Genomic DNA, 16,329 nt, shown 5'->3' with positions numbered 1-16,329 from the left:
AATGTTACCCTCTTATTAGTTTTTTTAAAAATAAAAAGATTATATAAATAGTTTTAAGTGTTGAATATTTATTAAATCCCTATGTTAATATATTTGTATTTACGTTTAGGGACTAATTTGCATTTTTTTCGAAAAATGAGAAATTTTTCATAATTGATAGCTTATTCATTGGATTTTGTTCCGCTAAAGGGGAGAATTTCCTCTAGAAGATAAATCAATTATATGCATTCATAGTATATTCATATTCCTTAATAATCCTTATTTTTCCATTCTCTACTCCTAAGAAACAAAATTCTTCACAATAAAATTAAAATGAATCGGTATTCTATCAAACAAGCCGTGTGTAATGGAAATAAACTAGACTTACAGCGTGGTAGCTTAACGATCATCAAATAAGCAACCGGAAGAAAATAAAACAATATGTACTTCAGGCGAACCACAAAACCGAACTATAAAATAACGAAAACATAGAACTAGGCATTCTGTCTATGTGTCAAATTTACACGACTTCATAACTGTAAGTAAAAAAACAAAATTATCCAAACTTGAAAATTCTTATTAATTATCTTAAAATTTAATGCAAATAAAAAATTGATAGTGGTAATTATTAATACTAGATAATAATGGCCTCAGTCCATCCACCACCTACGAATTTTTTTTGACACCGTCATTCATTAAAAGTATGCTAACCAAAACCAAGGTCGTACAAGCCCAAAAATAAGTATTCATATACCAGACCTTCGACGTATAAAGATGAAGTTCGCTAACTATAGAAAAAGTTTCTTGTCTCATGTTCATCTCATAAATTATGCAGATAAATCAAAATCTGGACAGGGGAAAAGAAAATAAGAATGGAAAATTGGGAAATGTTAGAAGTTCTGATTAATTCATTGTACATGAATGTATCTTTAGAGATATCATCTGACATATGATATGACAGAAGGCTTATCTACATCAATATGAGGAACAAATTAAACCAATGACATGCAAGACAAATTCAATAAAAACTTGATAAGTTTCAACTCCTTTCACTCCATCCCTTATGTTATCTCCCAGACTACCAAAAATCAATTTCTCCATAACTTCCAAGTTAAAATGAATAACAACCCAATAATAACCTATAACTATAAGTAGGGCTTGAACCTGAGAATCACATCAAAAGAAGTCTGTAAGATAGACAAATTAAACTGCAAACACAATGCCGATAATCGATATTAAGAGGAATAAAGATAAATATGCTAAATAGCATCTACAAACTTCAATCACGCAAGATTTTCTAACTTGTACTTTGAAACATAATTGAATTCAAACGTCTATAATCGCAGTTAAGATTTTGGTAACTGTGATATTGTGAAATTCTATTCACTGGAAACTCTGGCTGTTTTTCTTACAATATCTTTGCCAAATCATGTATGATTCTGCCTATAACTTTCACAATAATTTTTCGTTATGCATGTTGAATATATAATAATAACAAAATGGTGAAAAGGGTTAGCAAACTCTCTCTAAACATACCAGAATAATCATAGGAGAATCCTGGACGTGTGACGCTCGAGCAGATCACCTTTGTCATCAAGTCTCATTAATGTTGAGACCATTAGTTCAAAAAATTTCACCATTTTTTGTGGTGGAGCATATTGGGAAGAACTCAAGAACGGAGTAAGCATGTAAAAAGAGACAGCTAATTTTCTGGTTTCATGATAAAATTCTGGAAAAGTTTGTTTAATTTTTGTTTTTTTTTAAATACTACTTAATAAGCAAATATTTTTTTTTCTTAAATTAAAGAAATAAAAAAATTAAACAGAAACAACTTAGATAAGAAAACAAAAAGTTAATTATTTTATTAAATTAAATGTTTTTTCAATAAATAAGTTTAAATAAACTAGTCCTATAAGGGTAATTTATTTTTTGAACTGTCTCTGAAATTATTGATAATTGTTAACACATTTTTTAATATATTGTTAAAATTTATTAAAATTTTAAAAATTGAGTTTTATTTTTTATTTAATGAGTTATCCCAAAATTAGTTCGCACGTTTTATTTTTCGTCTTACTATAATGCTTAAAACTTGTTAATAGTGCATGCTTTTATTTCAAAATATAGAACATTGTTTACTCTCTTTATCTTTCCTTTTTCTTTGTGGAATTTTTTCATTGTCATTCGAATATTTAATAGCTATATTAAAAAGTCTGTTTTTATAATTTACTACTCCCTTTTCCTTAAAAACATTAATAAATTGTTATAAACAAGGTTTTTTTGGAAAGATAGTGTCAGAATAAGACAACGAAAGATCAAAGTGATTGCGAATTAAACTATGGGTAAATTGTACAATTTTTCTTTATGCTAGCAAATTGAAGTTTGGCATTTTATTGCTGTTTGCGTCATTAGTCATTACCTATATATACTCGTGCATTACAGTTGCTGAAGGGACTAAATCAAATTTTATTACCTTTGCAGTGTGTCTGTTACAGTTATCACCAAAGCAAGATATACCACTGTCCCTTTCAACTTCTAAATAGCAATTTCTTAAAAATTAAATTTAGCATGCTAAAAAATTTGATTTGCTTAAAAGAGTACCTAAATTAGCTAACTAAATAGAATAGATGACTGGATTTGCAAGTTTTGATTAGGTGTCAGGTGGTGTCTTTCTAAGTGAAAAATAAAGTAACATCATAGAAAACTGGTCAACAAATTCTTTATTCAAAAGATGAAACATTAGGTGATTCTCCTTTGCCATAACCAATTATTGTTATTCCCGGTGATAAGGATTACGGAAATTAAGCACAAAACCTTTAAAAAACTGTTTCCAGTTAGTGTGCTACCACATCGTTGAAAAGATCCTCGTACTTTCTCACAAAAGAAATGAATAACCTCATACAACTAGCAGATACAAAACTGTTTCAAAAGAAGCATAGTCTTCAAGTACCACATCCTTTAAAAACCAGAACTCATAGCAACATCTCAGCAATCTGGATTGCGTTAAGTGCAGCTCCCTTGCGAATTTGATCCCCACATACAAAGATGTCCAACCTGTGTGCATATCCAGCATTTATGTAAAATTCCCATAATAAAGAACAACGCTAATTGAAAAGAAAAAAATGATAATATATTGCCATGGAAGAGATTTACCCTTGATTCCCATCCTGAGATAGGTCCTGGCGAATCCTACCAACAGCAACATCATCCTTGTTTGAAACTTCCAATGGAGTAGGAAAATGATTGGATTCACGATCATCAATAACCACTACACCTGGAGCATTCTTCAGAATATCTCTTGCAGTGTCCTGAAGAAATTAAAAAACAAAGGAACTCAAATAAGATATTAACTTTTGGAGAACTTTTCTCACGCAAGTGCATTTCATAGATTTTGGGCATGCAAATAATGATAAGACTCTGCATGTTTCAACACTGAATACACCAAGAATCATAAGGATTGCTGCTTTATACCATTGAAAAAACAGAAACAAGGATCCTCTAGATATGACAAAATGAAAGGGCCAACACATTGAAGTCAAGTTTAATCACTACAAAAGGAATAATCATCTCCAGTAAATGACTCTTTGCTTTGTGACTTGTGAGCCTGTAATAATGCTTAGCTTGGTATTTTTCTTTATCCATGATCATAAAGCACACATACAGCATGTCATTACAGGTCTAATCTATCAATTGTGAACTAACAACTCATGCAAACTATCTATACCTCCCAACTCAATTTAAATTCAACAAACCATCAAACACCAAAGATTGCAAATGTCATTCCTAGGAGTAATGGGTCTAGGTTAAAATTCTGTATTCAGTTTTGGGACGTAAAGCAATGTCAACTATGAGTTTTGGCAATGGCATAAAGACACAGCATGCCAGCATGAAGTACCTCATCAAGGGGTGTTTCAAATTGAAGATTCACACTCTCAGCATGAGCTCGCATGACAGGAACTCGTATGCATGTGGCAGTTACTTTAACGTCCTTATTATTCTGTAGAAGTGCAAGGGTAAAACTTAGCAACTATTCCATAACATGAAACAAAAAAACCTAATAAACAATTTATAAAGATTCAATTTCAGCTTACCCACCCAGATTTTCCTGGTCTCCTTGACCATTTTCATTTCTTCTTCATTATATCCATTTGAAAGAACAGACGCATTATGCGAGAATAGATTAAAAGCATACTGCAAAACAACAGCAGCATCAGGAAGTAGTTCTTAAAGCATCAAAATCACGAGAGGCATGTACAGAATTGTGCAAACCTGTCGGTTAAATATTTTACAAGTGGGCGGTTTTCCTTCCAACACCTTTCAGTCAAAAAAAAAAGAAAAGAAAATCATGATTAAAGACCATAAATAAATAAAACCAGTGCTTCTTTCACACAAAATCCCGAGAGAGAGAGAGAGTTTAATCCAAACCTCACGAGTTTGCAGCTGAAGCTCTTCCATTGCAGCAGCACCCGCACCACTAGCAGCCTGATAGGTACTAACAACCATACGTAACACCTGTGCAATATTGAAGCAGAAAGGCGTCACACCACAGATAATAGTAATTATAATTTGGAAGAATTTGGAAAGGCAATGATGGACCTTGGCACGTCGATGAAGAGGGGTAGCAGCCATCAAGCATATAATGGTGGAGCAATTAGGGTTAGCAATGAGTGCTCCCTTTCCAGTTCCGGCTTTGATGTTTTGCATTGCTTCCGGGTTCACTTCGGGAATTACCAATGGGACATTCTCGTCCATCCGAAACGCGGAGCTGTTGTCGACGACCACCGTTCCCCGATCGACGGCGATGGGGCCGAAGTGCTTGCTAATGGAGCCGCCGGCGCTGAAGAGCGCGATGTCGACGCCATCGAAGCTCTCCGCCGTCAGCTCCTCCACGACGTAGTCCCTGTCCTCAAAGGTGATGCGGCGCCCAGCGGAGCGCTTGGACGCGAGCATTTTGATGGAGCTGTAGGGGAAGTCGCGGTCGGAGAGGACGGAGAGGAACTCCTGGCCGACGGCGCCGGTGACGCCCACGACGGCGATGGAGGGGCCGTTTTCTTGGAGGGACATTCGGATCCTGGAAGAGGAAAAGCTGGGCTTGGGCTTGGGCCGGGCCGGCAGAGGGCCCGAGAAGAGGTGGTTGTGGCGCGAAACAGAGAGTGAAGACATCATCATAAGGTTGGTGGATGGGATTTTAGGTTGAGAAAAATAGAAAGCAGGTTTTATTGAGAGAGTTGGCGGCTGCTGATGGATTTTAAAACAGAGGGAGGAGGCCAGAATCCAATTTCTATTCCATGTCCCAACCTCTTTTTCTATTTGTTGCTTTCAAAAAACTTGTCTTACACAGATTTTACCTAAAAACAGGGGAAGTTCTTCTTGTTTGGATAAATTGAATTAAGAAGGAGTGAAATAAGATTTTTTTTGGCTATCTATAATAGAGATGGGATTCAGAAATGTTTGGAAAACATAATTTTATTCATAATTAATATTGTTTTGTTTTGAAGTACAGTATAAAGAATCAAAAATTCATTTTACCCTATTGATGAATAAATTTCTTATTGAAAATTTTTAAATTGAATTTAGTTATTTTCATCCTTACCAAATAGTCGATTTGAAAATACAAAGATTAAAATCTTATTTTATCCTATTATTATTGATGGGCACGTTTATATGAATTAGTTGTGGTCCTTCTAGGTTCATTTGCTAACTTCTTTCGAATAATAAAAGGAAGCACAATAAAAAAAAATTACTAACGTCTTTACTTAATAAAATTAAATGAATTTAATTATACCAGTTTGTTGCATAAATTTATATATTTAATATACTTTTATTATTTTTAATTAGTTTATTTTGTAAGTATTTTAGTCTGTTTTACTTTTATTTCAGTAGTTTAATTCTCTTTATATTTTTCCTTTTAAATCATTTTTTTCTAAGTTCTATTAATTTACTTAATATTAACTACATCATAATATTATACTAACATCTCTAATTTCATAAAGAGGGGAAAAGTAAAAGAAATTTTGCATAAAGATACAAACAATAGACGTCAATAATATCTATTAAATATTTTTTTATTTATAAATTTTATATAAATATTGCATCAATATTATTTCTCAAAAATAAATAACTCATAATAAAATTCAAATGTCAGTAAATAGGTAACATCTATAATATCAATAAAGTTATATCACATTACTAACAATACTTTTGGTATATTTATTTTTTTCTCCGATGTTATTGTTTTTCACATAATTATATTGTTGTGTATTTGCTAAAAAATAAATTAAATTATTCATTATATAGTTTTGATAACTTTTTTTTAATCATTCTTCTTATTTTTAATGTAATTTTATTTAATATGCTACAAAGTATTTTAAAATGATAATTTTAATATATATATATATATATGAAAAATGATGAATATAAATATATAAATTTTACAAGTGAAACAAACCAGTGTAACACTGATTTAAAATCTTGTATCATAGTAAAAAAAAAATTACACGGTAATGTGAACTTTTTAACGTTGGGCCTTTAATGCCACAAAGCCCAACATACAACTTATATATTCTTCTCTAATTTATATTATAGGAATATAAATTTAGAACTAAAACATAAAAAATATATTCCAACAAGAAAGAAGAAAAAAAACAAATATAAAGGAACTATCTTTTACCATCATTAGTATCATTAAAATGTATAAAAATGAAAATAGTTTGAATATCGAATCCAGAATACAGCCTAAGACATCAAAATAAGAGATGATTTGAAAAGCTAAAAAGAAAAAAAGTAGTCCCTGCATAAGCAAAAAAGACATTCTTAAGATCTATCCCTGCATCAACAAAAAGCCACTGTATATATCTGTAGGTTTCTAACACAGAGAAATCCCAAATATGATATCGAAACACAACCATAATAAAGTGTACTGCCAAAAACATGGCACAACATTTTTAACAAATCAATCAACCATATATCTGTTGCAAGAGTTACCAACCAAAAGCAATCGAACTAACGTAAAACCAATAGACAAAATAAAATCCCTTCAGTTTTAATCATACATAACCTCCACTGTTCATATTGCTTAATAGTCTATACAATCTCAAGCAACAAGAACAACAAATAAAGCAAGGAAATACCTTTGCAATATTCCACATTCTGATTCATTTGCACCCGTACCTTGTCATGCTTCTCCACTTGTCATTCAAATCAACCTGAGAAAAACAATTTGATCATTAACAATAAGTTCAAAAAGAAAATATATATCAACAACTTTTAGTATGCTTACTTCAGTTCTCTCTTTGAATATATCTTTGTTAGAATCTAGCATTAACTTCCATTTTCCCCTGCCAAACCTGTACATATGAAACAAACTTTAACAAGAATAGGCAATTGTATTGAAACTGTACTTAATTCTATTTATACTCTCAAATGAAGTAGAAATGTATCATAGTTGCAACAAACAGCTCAAAACACTTGCAGTGCTAAAACAGTAGAACAAGATCAAAATGGAGTTCATTTTGTAACCATGTCGACAAATGATCTTGGTAGTTGACCTAGACTGTTTAATGATTATTTTAAATGTCATGTGTTTGGTTGTTTCATGTTGAAAATTAGTCAAATATAGATATCATAATTCTTGACTAATTTTATAACAAGCACATACTTGTCTACAGCAGTCTTTCGAGTCTCCTCTTCCAACTGACTCCATCTTTTCGTTTTTCTACTCCTTGTAATTTTTGTTGGTTTATACTTTGTCAATGGAGAAACTTTTGTCCCCTTGGGGCTAGGCAAATGACATCTAATTGCATGATCAGATGTTCCACCCTCCAAGCCGTCTATCGAATCATTCCACTGCAAACAAGAACCAATAACTAATATATTAAGGTAAAGACGCATCCAAATGAAGAATGGTTATACGAAATTATAAAGGGAGAGGTCGAAGTGTTGACCCTTTAAATTAACATCTAGTCTCTTCTAAAGAGTCAAAAGGAATCAGTCAACCAAAATAAGAAATTAGAATTACAAAGCATAATTACCTCAGAAATAGGAGTGGTACTATTTCTTTCCATTAAACTTGGCCTATGGTAATCATTACGAGGGACAGAAGTTAGATCCTTTTCCATCAGATCAGGGTCATTGTTATTAATAACATGCGGGCAAGGTACATCTGCATCTCTACTCTGTTCTTCAATCGGTGTCTCATTCACTTCCAACGAATTAAGTAGAGAATCCTTAGACAAATATTGCAACTCCACAGAATCGCATTCCCTCCTAACCTTTTGGACCTCGGCAGCTGTTGAGGGATGCACTTCCTCAGCAGCTGTTGAGGGATGAACTTCCTCAGAAGCAGCAGTGCACTTCTCAATTTCTGTTGGACACTAGAAATATCAAGTGTTTTACTCTACGCATATACAAAGCTTAGAATATCAACAAATCAGAAATTATCGTTGTTGTGTCTTTGCACAGCGTGTGTTTGGATGCATGGGCAAAATTGATTTTGAATAAATTTGATTTTGCAAACTTGATTTTAGTTAAAATTAATATGAAATGATGTGATATGTTTGGATGTTTTTATTATAAAAGCAAGACTCGGTATAACATTTTTTATTCCAAGCAAAAATTTCCTAGAGTTGCTTAAACTCATAATAAATTCTACACTAGAATCAATTCAAACGTGAGAAAATATACCTAAAATTATTTTAAACATGAAACCATCAAACACATGACATTAAAAATAATCCTTAAACAGTGAAGAAATTCATAGGTCAACAACCAAGATCATTTGTGGACATGGTTACAAAATGAACTCCATTAAGATCAAAATCACAAGTTAACAAAATTGACCTCTCTCTTGGTGTTGGGCCTCCAAGGGATTGGCGGCAACGTGCTCAAGAAATGAAGGGCCCAAATCGGTCCATGCTTGTGGTATCAATGGAGGCCAACCTCTCCAACACTTGCGAGTCCAATAGGGAAGCTTCGATGTCGCTCCTCCACCGCTCCAACTCCGGCAAGAGCAGAAGGCTTCTCTCCCCGGAAACGTCCTTGTGCCGAACCCTACAGCGCCATATCCTGTTCACCGTGTCGAGATAGGCAGGATTGCCGTCGCGGTGGAGCATAACAGTTGCGACTTGTGGGGACAGGAATGGAGAGTGGTGACGTTGGGCGTTGGAGTTCCTTCCTCGGACTCGGAAACCACTTGTTTCCAATAACCTAATCAGGAAAGTAGTTCCTATAATTCCCTTTCAGACTCATGAAGACGCTCATGCTCCACCGCGACGGCACAATTGACGGCGGAGACCGGAGCGCCGTCACGGTGGTGGAGCTCCTCAAGGATCGAGGGTTTGGAGAATGGATTCGGGGAAGGAGACGGTTTGCAAATGGTCTAGAAGGATCTGGGAAGGAAACGTCTTTCTTGAGTCTGCTATCGTCTGATTAGATGATTGGAAACAAGTGGTTTCCGAGAGAGTGCGAAGAATGAACTCCAATAAGTCGCAACTGTCGCAATGTTTTTTGTTTGCGTAATAAAATTTGTCAAATGTTTTTTTCTTATCATGAAAATGTTCGTGCAAGTTTGAAGCAACGGGAAGCGTGCGTGCGTCAGACTCAGGGATTGGACAGAGCAATGGGAAGTGTGACGCATGAGAAGCAGAGAGAACAATGACAAGTTAATCAGGGTTTGATCTTTTTAAACAAAAGATAATTCAAATCAAACATTAAATAAAAGTTTTATTTGACAGTTTTTTATTTATTATTATAATTTAAAATATATCAATTAAGTTTACTTAATTATTATGTTACATTATTTTTAAATGAATTTATTTTTTATTAAATTTTATTTGACATATTTTACTTGAAGATTAGCATTAATATAAAAAGATATTACCAATTCTTTTATAACATATTTAAATAATATTAATACATCTTTCTTTAACATATAAAAGTAAAATATACATCTTAATTGTAAAAATAATAATAAATTATTTAATATTTATTCTTAATTATCACTAAATTAATATATTATATAATATGTAATTTGTTCGGTTTGATTTTATTTTTTATAATAAAATCTGAAAACTAAACCAAATAAAAAATATATTTTAAGTTCAACAATAGCAAATAAAATTCATCAATAACTACTTGCTCAAGTTTAAAAATAACAAATAAAATCAATTAATAAAAAATATAAAAAAAAATTATAACTTTCATCGAATTACCAAAATCAATCCAACCATCAATTTTTAATGATTTTGTTGATTTGTAACTGATTTTTTTTTATTCATGACCGGTTGAACCGGCCTGTCCAACCTTCATAAACATGCTAAATACCAAAATTTTTGTTTGATGATCAAAATATTATAGAATAATTATTCTATACACAAATGGGGGAGGTGTGTCACTTGTTGAGGAGTTCTCTCAATTCTATATGAAAAAGAGATAGAGAAACCATGAGAATGTTGAATAATTTGTTATTTTTAATTAAATTAACTGGTAAGTCATGCATTAATATCTCTAATTCTTAATGTAAAAAAAAATGTTCTCTAACATCACTAACCATGCCATTAATTAACGGTATAATTTTTTATAATAAACTACAAATTCAATTTTGAATGATATATATGATTTTGATATTTAACTTTTTTACCTTTATTTGTTAATTAAGACAAGTAGCTAATTTTTGGACAATTTTCCAATCATAAAGTATTCTTGTCCATTGCAATTAGAAAAATAGGAACGGATTCAAGTAAAAAACTTACATAATAACAAGTAAAATAAAATAAAATTAAGAGGCCTAAGATAATGAGCTTAATTCTCTTACACTATTCACAACATTGGGTTCAGGCAAGTTTCATTGAAGTGTTATTCCCATTAAAATCTCTCTCCTCTTTTGTCACAAATAGGTTTTTTTACATATGAAACAAACAAACTTTTTTTTACATATGAATCAAACAATCCTTAAAAGAGTAATTTTATATTTTTTTTACAAATTCTCTTATTACATATAAAGAAATTATTAAATATAAATGAATTTAATATATTAAAATATAAAAAATATTTAATTCTTACCATATAAAAGAAATAAAAGGATGTGCAGTAAGAATATTTGGATTTATTTCGTTTAAAATATTGATGAAAAAAGGATTTGATAATTTATTGAACATAAATATTACATTCTCTCTTAAATGATCCTTATTAAAGTAAATAAATTATACAAGTAATTTTTTAAGTATTAGAAATCATTTTAAATAGTTGTCTAAGTATTAGAAAATCCTTTAAATTGACCCAAAACATTAATAAAATATATCAATTTAGAAACTAAATTAATGATTTTCTTTTTATGTTGAATTGAAGGATATTATTTTCTATAACAGGATATTCAATACTCAAAGATTATATAGTTTTTTTCTATAAAGTATAGTTTTATTACCCTATAGATTATTCAAGAGAGAGAATAATAATTACAAAAATACTACTGTATTACTTAAGGACAAAATTAACGATTTGTTTATTCGGAAGTAACGAGAAAGTAGAGCGAACTAGAGAGCAGAGGCTGTATTTATGCGCATAGCATAGCAACAGCCAACAAACATAACAATGGCTGCCACCTTGGAACCTGAGAAAAAAAGCCTTCTCAGACACCACTCCGAGAAGCACTTCACCGCCGGCGAAATCGTCCGCGACATCATCATCGGCGTTTCCGATGGCCTTACCGTCCCCTTCGCCCTCGCTGCCGGACTCTCCGGAGCCAATGCCACCTCCTCCATTGTTCTCACCGCCGGCATAGCCGAAGTCGCCGCCGGCGCCATCTCCATGGGTCTCGGCGGGTACGTTTAACAAAACTCTTCACACTCAATTCAACTTCTTTTGGAGCAAAAGGGGCTAATGTTTCACTGTGCAGTTATTTGGCAGCAAAAAGTGAATCTGATCACTACGCTAGAGAATTGAAAAGAGAGCAAGAGGAAATCATCGCCGTGCCAGATACTGGTTTCCACTTTCCACTACTCTTTTTATCATGTTGAGTGTCTTTATTTCATTCTCGGATTAAAAACTCGTTAACGGGAATCTGAACTTGAAAAATGTAATATTCCGATTTTTGTTTCCCGAGAAGGAAGTAATAATACTTGAAACAAATGCCCTTTGTTAACAATTTTCTGCGCGCGCTAACGAATATGTTATTTGTGGGAAAAAAAAACAGAAGCGGCAGAGGTAGCAGAAATAATGGCTCAGTATGGAATAGAGGCACATGAATATGCACCCGTGGTGAGTGCTCTCAGAAAAAACCCTCAAGCATGGCTTGATTTCATGATGAAGTAAGTTCTTACATTCTCAATTCATTACATAGTTTAACATGGAATTTTTTGTTTGTTGAAACTTGAAAGTCTTCCTCATAGAAAATGTGTAAATTTTGGGGGTTTATGATGGGATATTATATAGTGAATGAGGACAAGTTAGAATGGTGACCACACAGTAACGGGATTTTGTTGATAGTGTTGAAAAGTGACACCACCGAAAGCAAAGTAGGTATTCACTTTTTTGAATGTGGGCATCCTGGGTCCAAATATTGAGCACGGGCAGTCATGTTATGGATTCCCATTTCCAACTAGTTGTTGACATTTTATTGTATTTGTACTTGGATTGGGGGGTGAAAACAAGGGGAAAGGGTCAGATCATAAGGGACAATTCTGACTAGTGATTGCACATGGGCATCTTTTTGTGGTGTTGTTCTGTTATACAACTCGTTTGGATGACTCAGTCGTGTTAATAATGCTACGTTTCTGGTACAAGTAGATGAATTTTAACATGTTGATTAATATTGTGCTTGAAAATTGTTTCTTTATAGCCCATCTTATTTAGTGGGATAAAACTATTGTCGTTGCTTGTAGTAATTGTTAACAGATATTGTTCAAAAGGAAATACAGTGTTAATTATCTGGTTTTGACTTTTTATAGACAAAATATTATGCCACAATCAATGTGTTTAAAATCATTAAAAGAGAATCAATTTGGTATGATTTTGAATTCAAATCCGATGATTAATATCTATGCACAGAAATAAAAAACTTGACTCCTATATAAATCCTTTCGAAAACATTGTATTTACTGTTTATGTAATTTGAATTGCAAAATATAAGTAATTGAGTTTTTTTTTTATTTGCAACTAAACAAAAAAAGCGCAAAATAGAAAAGTATATTGCATATTTGAATTCAACCTGAGTATTGGAGAGAAAAAAGAAAGGAAACATGGACAAAATAATCAAACAACAAAATTCTGAAACACGTAGACAAATTTTAAATGCATTCTTCAAAGTATGGATGAATATTGTGACGGTCAACGGTGACTATGGAAATAAGTGTGGAACAAATTAACTGGTTGTTAGCTTGGCGTGACAGATTTGAGCTGGGACTAGAGAAGCCAGATCCAAGGAGAGCATTGCATAGTGCAATGACGATTGCCATTGCTTACATATTGGGTGGGGTTGTTCCTCTCCTTCCTTACATGTTCATTCCAAAGGCAGCAGAGGCAGTTGTGTTTTCAGTTCTTGTTACTTTGGTTGCACTGCTGATTTTTGGCTATGCCAAAGGGCACTTCACGGGCAATAAACCATTCAGGAGTGCTTTGGAAACAGCTCTAATTGGCGCCATCGCCTCTGCAGCTGCGTTTGGTTTGGCAAAGGCTTTCCATCCATAGATTCTCGATGCTTTGTACTTGATGCCAACTAAGTTTCTTCTTAGAACTTATCTATTCTTCCTAAAAAAAACAGAAGTTTCCTTTCAACTTTGCTGTTTAGTTGTTACTTGTTGCATATTTTCGTTTTTTGTACCATTCAGTTACGTGCAAGTATAACCTCTTTTGAGGTATAATTTTATATTGAGGCGGATTCATAAATTTTTCTTAGTAGGACAAGAAATAATTAGATTTAGGAAAAATAAATAAAAAAAGTGTAAGTGAGTGAGACCATTATGATTCCGTGAATAATTGAATAAGTTTAGAAACTAAATCTAATAATTAGATTTAGGGAAAATGAATAAAAAAGTGTAAATGAGTGAGAAAGCACTACTAATTTCTTATTTCTTTATATCAAGAACATATTAAAAAGAAAAATGTTTTTAAAAGAATTATATATTGGAAGCTTTGAAAAAGTATGTGTTTTACTTACCTCTTGAAACAAGTAATTTGAGTTCTTTGTTATCTTTGTTTCAACAGAATTTTTTTCGTTTTCTTCTTTCTTCTTAATCCTTGAGCAATCCACTAATATCAAGAGAGATAGTATGTTTTAAAATTGAATGTTTGAGAAAAATAATGGTATGTTTTAAAATTGAATAATTTAGTACTCTATTTTTTAAAACTCGATGAATTTAGTCTCCCCACTAACTTAGTATCAATATTGATGTGATAAATAATCTTCTTACAAACAAGTTGTGACCTGTTTAAAATCCCTAAACTTTGAGTTCAAAGTTTGTTTAAACTTAATATTTATTGCTGGTTTATGACCATAACACATGGAGAAGCCATGACCTAACCGAACTCCATAACCTAACTCCATCATATGAGTCCTACTCTCATTGGTCACCACTGCTATTTTTTTTTCTTCCCCTACCTTTCATCAATACTTCACCTTCCCACTCTTTTCAAAGCATGCACCAACCTTGTTCCCCTTCCTATGCCCCCAACCCCATTGAATTTATTTTTAAAATAGGAAGGAAATTGAAATTATTTTTTAGATAAATAGTCATTTTTGTTCCTGATGTCGCTGACAAATTTGTCCTCGAAAAATGAAAATTCAAATTTTAGTTTTCGAAAGCGAAAAAAGTGCGACAAATTCATTCATCCATCCATTAACTTTCATCTGTTACCGTTAACGAAAGAGTTTACGTGACACATTAAGAGACAAATTGCAATAAATGCTTAAAAAAATAGGAAAACAAACATAAATTAGAACAAATATAATAATAAACATAAGTTGTCTGTTGCTTTGAAATTTCTATTGTGATAACATTAGGTAGTGACAAAATTAAGTTGAATCTCATTTTTTTGTAAAGATTAACTTAAGGACCGTGCATTTTTGTTTGAGTCTCATATTTTAGATAAGGTATTACCACATCAGAAATTTTAGAACAATAGATAGATTGTGCTTATTAATCAATAATATGCTTATTATTATGTTTGTTTTAACTTATATTTGTTTTCCTATTTTTTTAAGTGTTTATTGTAATGTTATGTTTGCAACGATTAAAAAAGGAAAGAAAGATGAAGATAAAATTATATTTTGAATAAATAGTCATCACTGTGAATGTGTCATGTAAATTCTTTCATTAATGGTAACGAGCGAAAGTTAACAGATGATTAAGAAGTGAGACTTACAAATTTTTGTAATTTTGTGTATATTTTAAGAGTTTTAATGCTTATGCAATGATGGTGTAAAACTATTATCTAATCACATTATCCTTTGAATTATTTTAAGATTATTATTTTAAAAGTCAACAACCTTATCATATATAATGAATTGTGGTTGAATGAATAACTGTGTAAATATTTTTATATTATTAGTGTATAATCATTTTTCTCATATTTTAAACCAATATTAGAATGATTAAATTGAACTTTTAGTCTTTTTTAGTTTGATCACAAAACTCATTTTTGATGCATTTTCTTGTTTATGATTTTTTTTTGGTTCAAACACCAATTAAGTTTCATAATTTTATGTATGTGAATATAAAATGACAAATTTCACGTCTTCAATCAATAAAAAATGCATACCAAAGTAAAAAAATGATAATTATTTCATAAGGACCAATTTGATTTATATTGAAAAGATAAAGGATAAAAAAATTGTAAGAGGAAGAAGTAAAATTAAATCTTAAAAATGAGATAAAAAAACAAAAAGTATAATTTATTCTATTAAATAAATACATTTCTCAACTTTTAAATTGATGTAACTTAAAACTAAAAAAAGAATTGGATGATGTTTTAAAGTTGTTATAGAATTAATACTAATATGCTATTGGTTTAAGTATAATTAAAGTTGAATCCCTCAAACAAGATTTCAAGTTCAAGTTCTATAAATAAAAAAAAATGATTAAAAAAATTTGTCATTCACAAAGCCAATAGATATTACACACCAATATTATATGATAAAAAATAGTATTAACAACTAATTGTTGTATTATTAATTATAAATATTCTTTATCATTTTAAGTGGCAACAATGGCTTCACGCTATATATAAAGAAATACAATCATTATATTCTTCATTTTTATTAAATGTATAGTTCTTAATTATTTGACTTTTTACCTTATCAAACATTTTCAAATTGTTTATTTTTTCATAGTATTTTATTTGTTGTTTTAGATATTAACTGTT

At 31.6% G+C, this 16,329-nt stretch overlaps 3 protein-coding genes across 3 annotated transcripts; 1 reads left to right on the top strand and 2 right to left on the bottom strand.

The window, feature by feature from the left end:
- Nucleotides 1-2,675: 2,675 nt before the first annotated feature.
- LOC114421231 (aspartate-semialdehyde dehydrogenase-like) lies at nucleotides 2,676-5,324 on the bottom strand. The gene is made up of 7 exons (XM_028387075.1): nucleotides 4,573-5,324; nucleotides 4,402-4,488; nucleotides 4,246-4,290; nucleotides 4,072-4,167; nucleotides 3,872-3,973; nucleotides 3,130-3,284; nucleotides 2,676-3,030 (listed from the first exon to the last, which is right to left on the bottom strand). Exons 1-7 carry the CDS (start codon nucleotides 5,143-5,145, stop codon nucleotides 2,949-2,951), a joined length of 1,140 nt encoding a protein of 379 aa, XP_028242876.1. The 5' UTR covers nucleotides 5,146-5,324; the 3' UTR covers nucleotides 2,676-2,948.
- A 1,540-nt stretch (nucleotides 5,325-6,864) lies between these two features.
- On the bottom strand, nucleotides 6,865-9,043 carry LOC114424740 (the record flags this gene model as incomplete). The annotated part of the gene is made up of 5 exons (XM_028391579.1): nucleotides 6,865-7,181; nucleotides 7,256-7,322; nucleotides 7,634-7,821; nucleotides 8,007-8,338; nucleotides 8,815-9,043. Coding segments are annotated over 5 exons (867 nt in total), but the record flags the coding sequence as incomplete, so codon positions are not given.
- Nucleotides 9,044-11,474: 2,431 nt separating this feature from the next.
- LOC114423256 (vacuolar iron transporter 1-like) lies at nucleotides 11,475-13,838 on the top strand. Its single transcript, XM_028389943.1, has 4 exons — nucleotides 11,475-11,792; nucleotides 11,867-11,952; nucleotides 12,164-12,278; nucleotides 13,359-13,838. The coding sequence occupies exons 1-4, from the start codon at nucleotides 11,563-11,565 to the stop codon at nucleotides 13,654-13,656; spliced, it is 729 nt and encodes a 242-aa protein (XP_028245744.1). The 5' UTR covers nucleotides 11,475-11,562; the 3' UTR covers nucleotides 13,657-13,838.
- The last annotated feature ends 2,491 nt before the right edge of the window (nucleotides 13,839-16,329 follow it).

The sequence above is a fragment of the Glycine soja genome, chromosome 8 (genome assembly GCF_004193775.1).
Source record: "Glycine soja cultivar W05 chromosome 8, ASM419377v2, whole genome shotgun sequence".
In the NCBI taxonomy this organism is placed as follows: Eukaryota; Viridiplantae; Streptophyta; class Magnoliopsida; order Fabales; family Fabaceae; genus Glycine; species Glycine soja.
Note: the sequence above shows the minus strand (reverse complement) of the source record. Positions and strands in the feature narration are given on the sequence as shown.

Excerpts from the sequence above, each read along its gene's own strand:
- LOC114423256 (XM_028389943.1), top strand. The coding sequence starts at position 11,563 with ATGGCTGCCACCTTGGAACCTGAGAAAAAAAGCCTTCTCAGACACCAC. Across the intron at positions 11,953-12,163 it reads CATCGCCGTGCCAGATACTG|AAGCGGCAGAGGTAGCAGAA; the intron begins GTTTCCACTTTC and ends AAAAAAAAACAG. Across the intron at positions 12,279-13,358 it reads TGGCTTGATTTCATGATGAA|ATTTGAGCTGGGACTAGAGA; the intron begins GTAAGTTCTTAC and ends TTGGCGTGACAG.
- LOC114421231 (XM_028387075.1), bottom strand. The coding sequence starts at position 5,145 with ATGATGATGTCTTCACTCTCTGTTTCGCGCCACAACCACCTCTTCTCG. Across the intron at positions 3,285-3,871 it reads TTGAAACACCCCTTGATGAG|GACACTGCAAGAGATATTCT; the intron begins GTACTTCATGCT and ends TAATTTCTTCAG. Across the intron at positions 3,031-3,129 it reads TCTCAGGATGGGAATCAAGG|GTTGGACATCTTTGTATGTG; the intron begins GTAAATCTCTTC and ends ATATGCACACAG.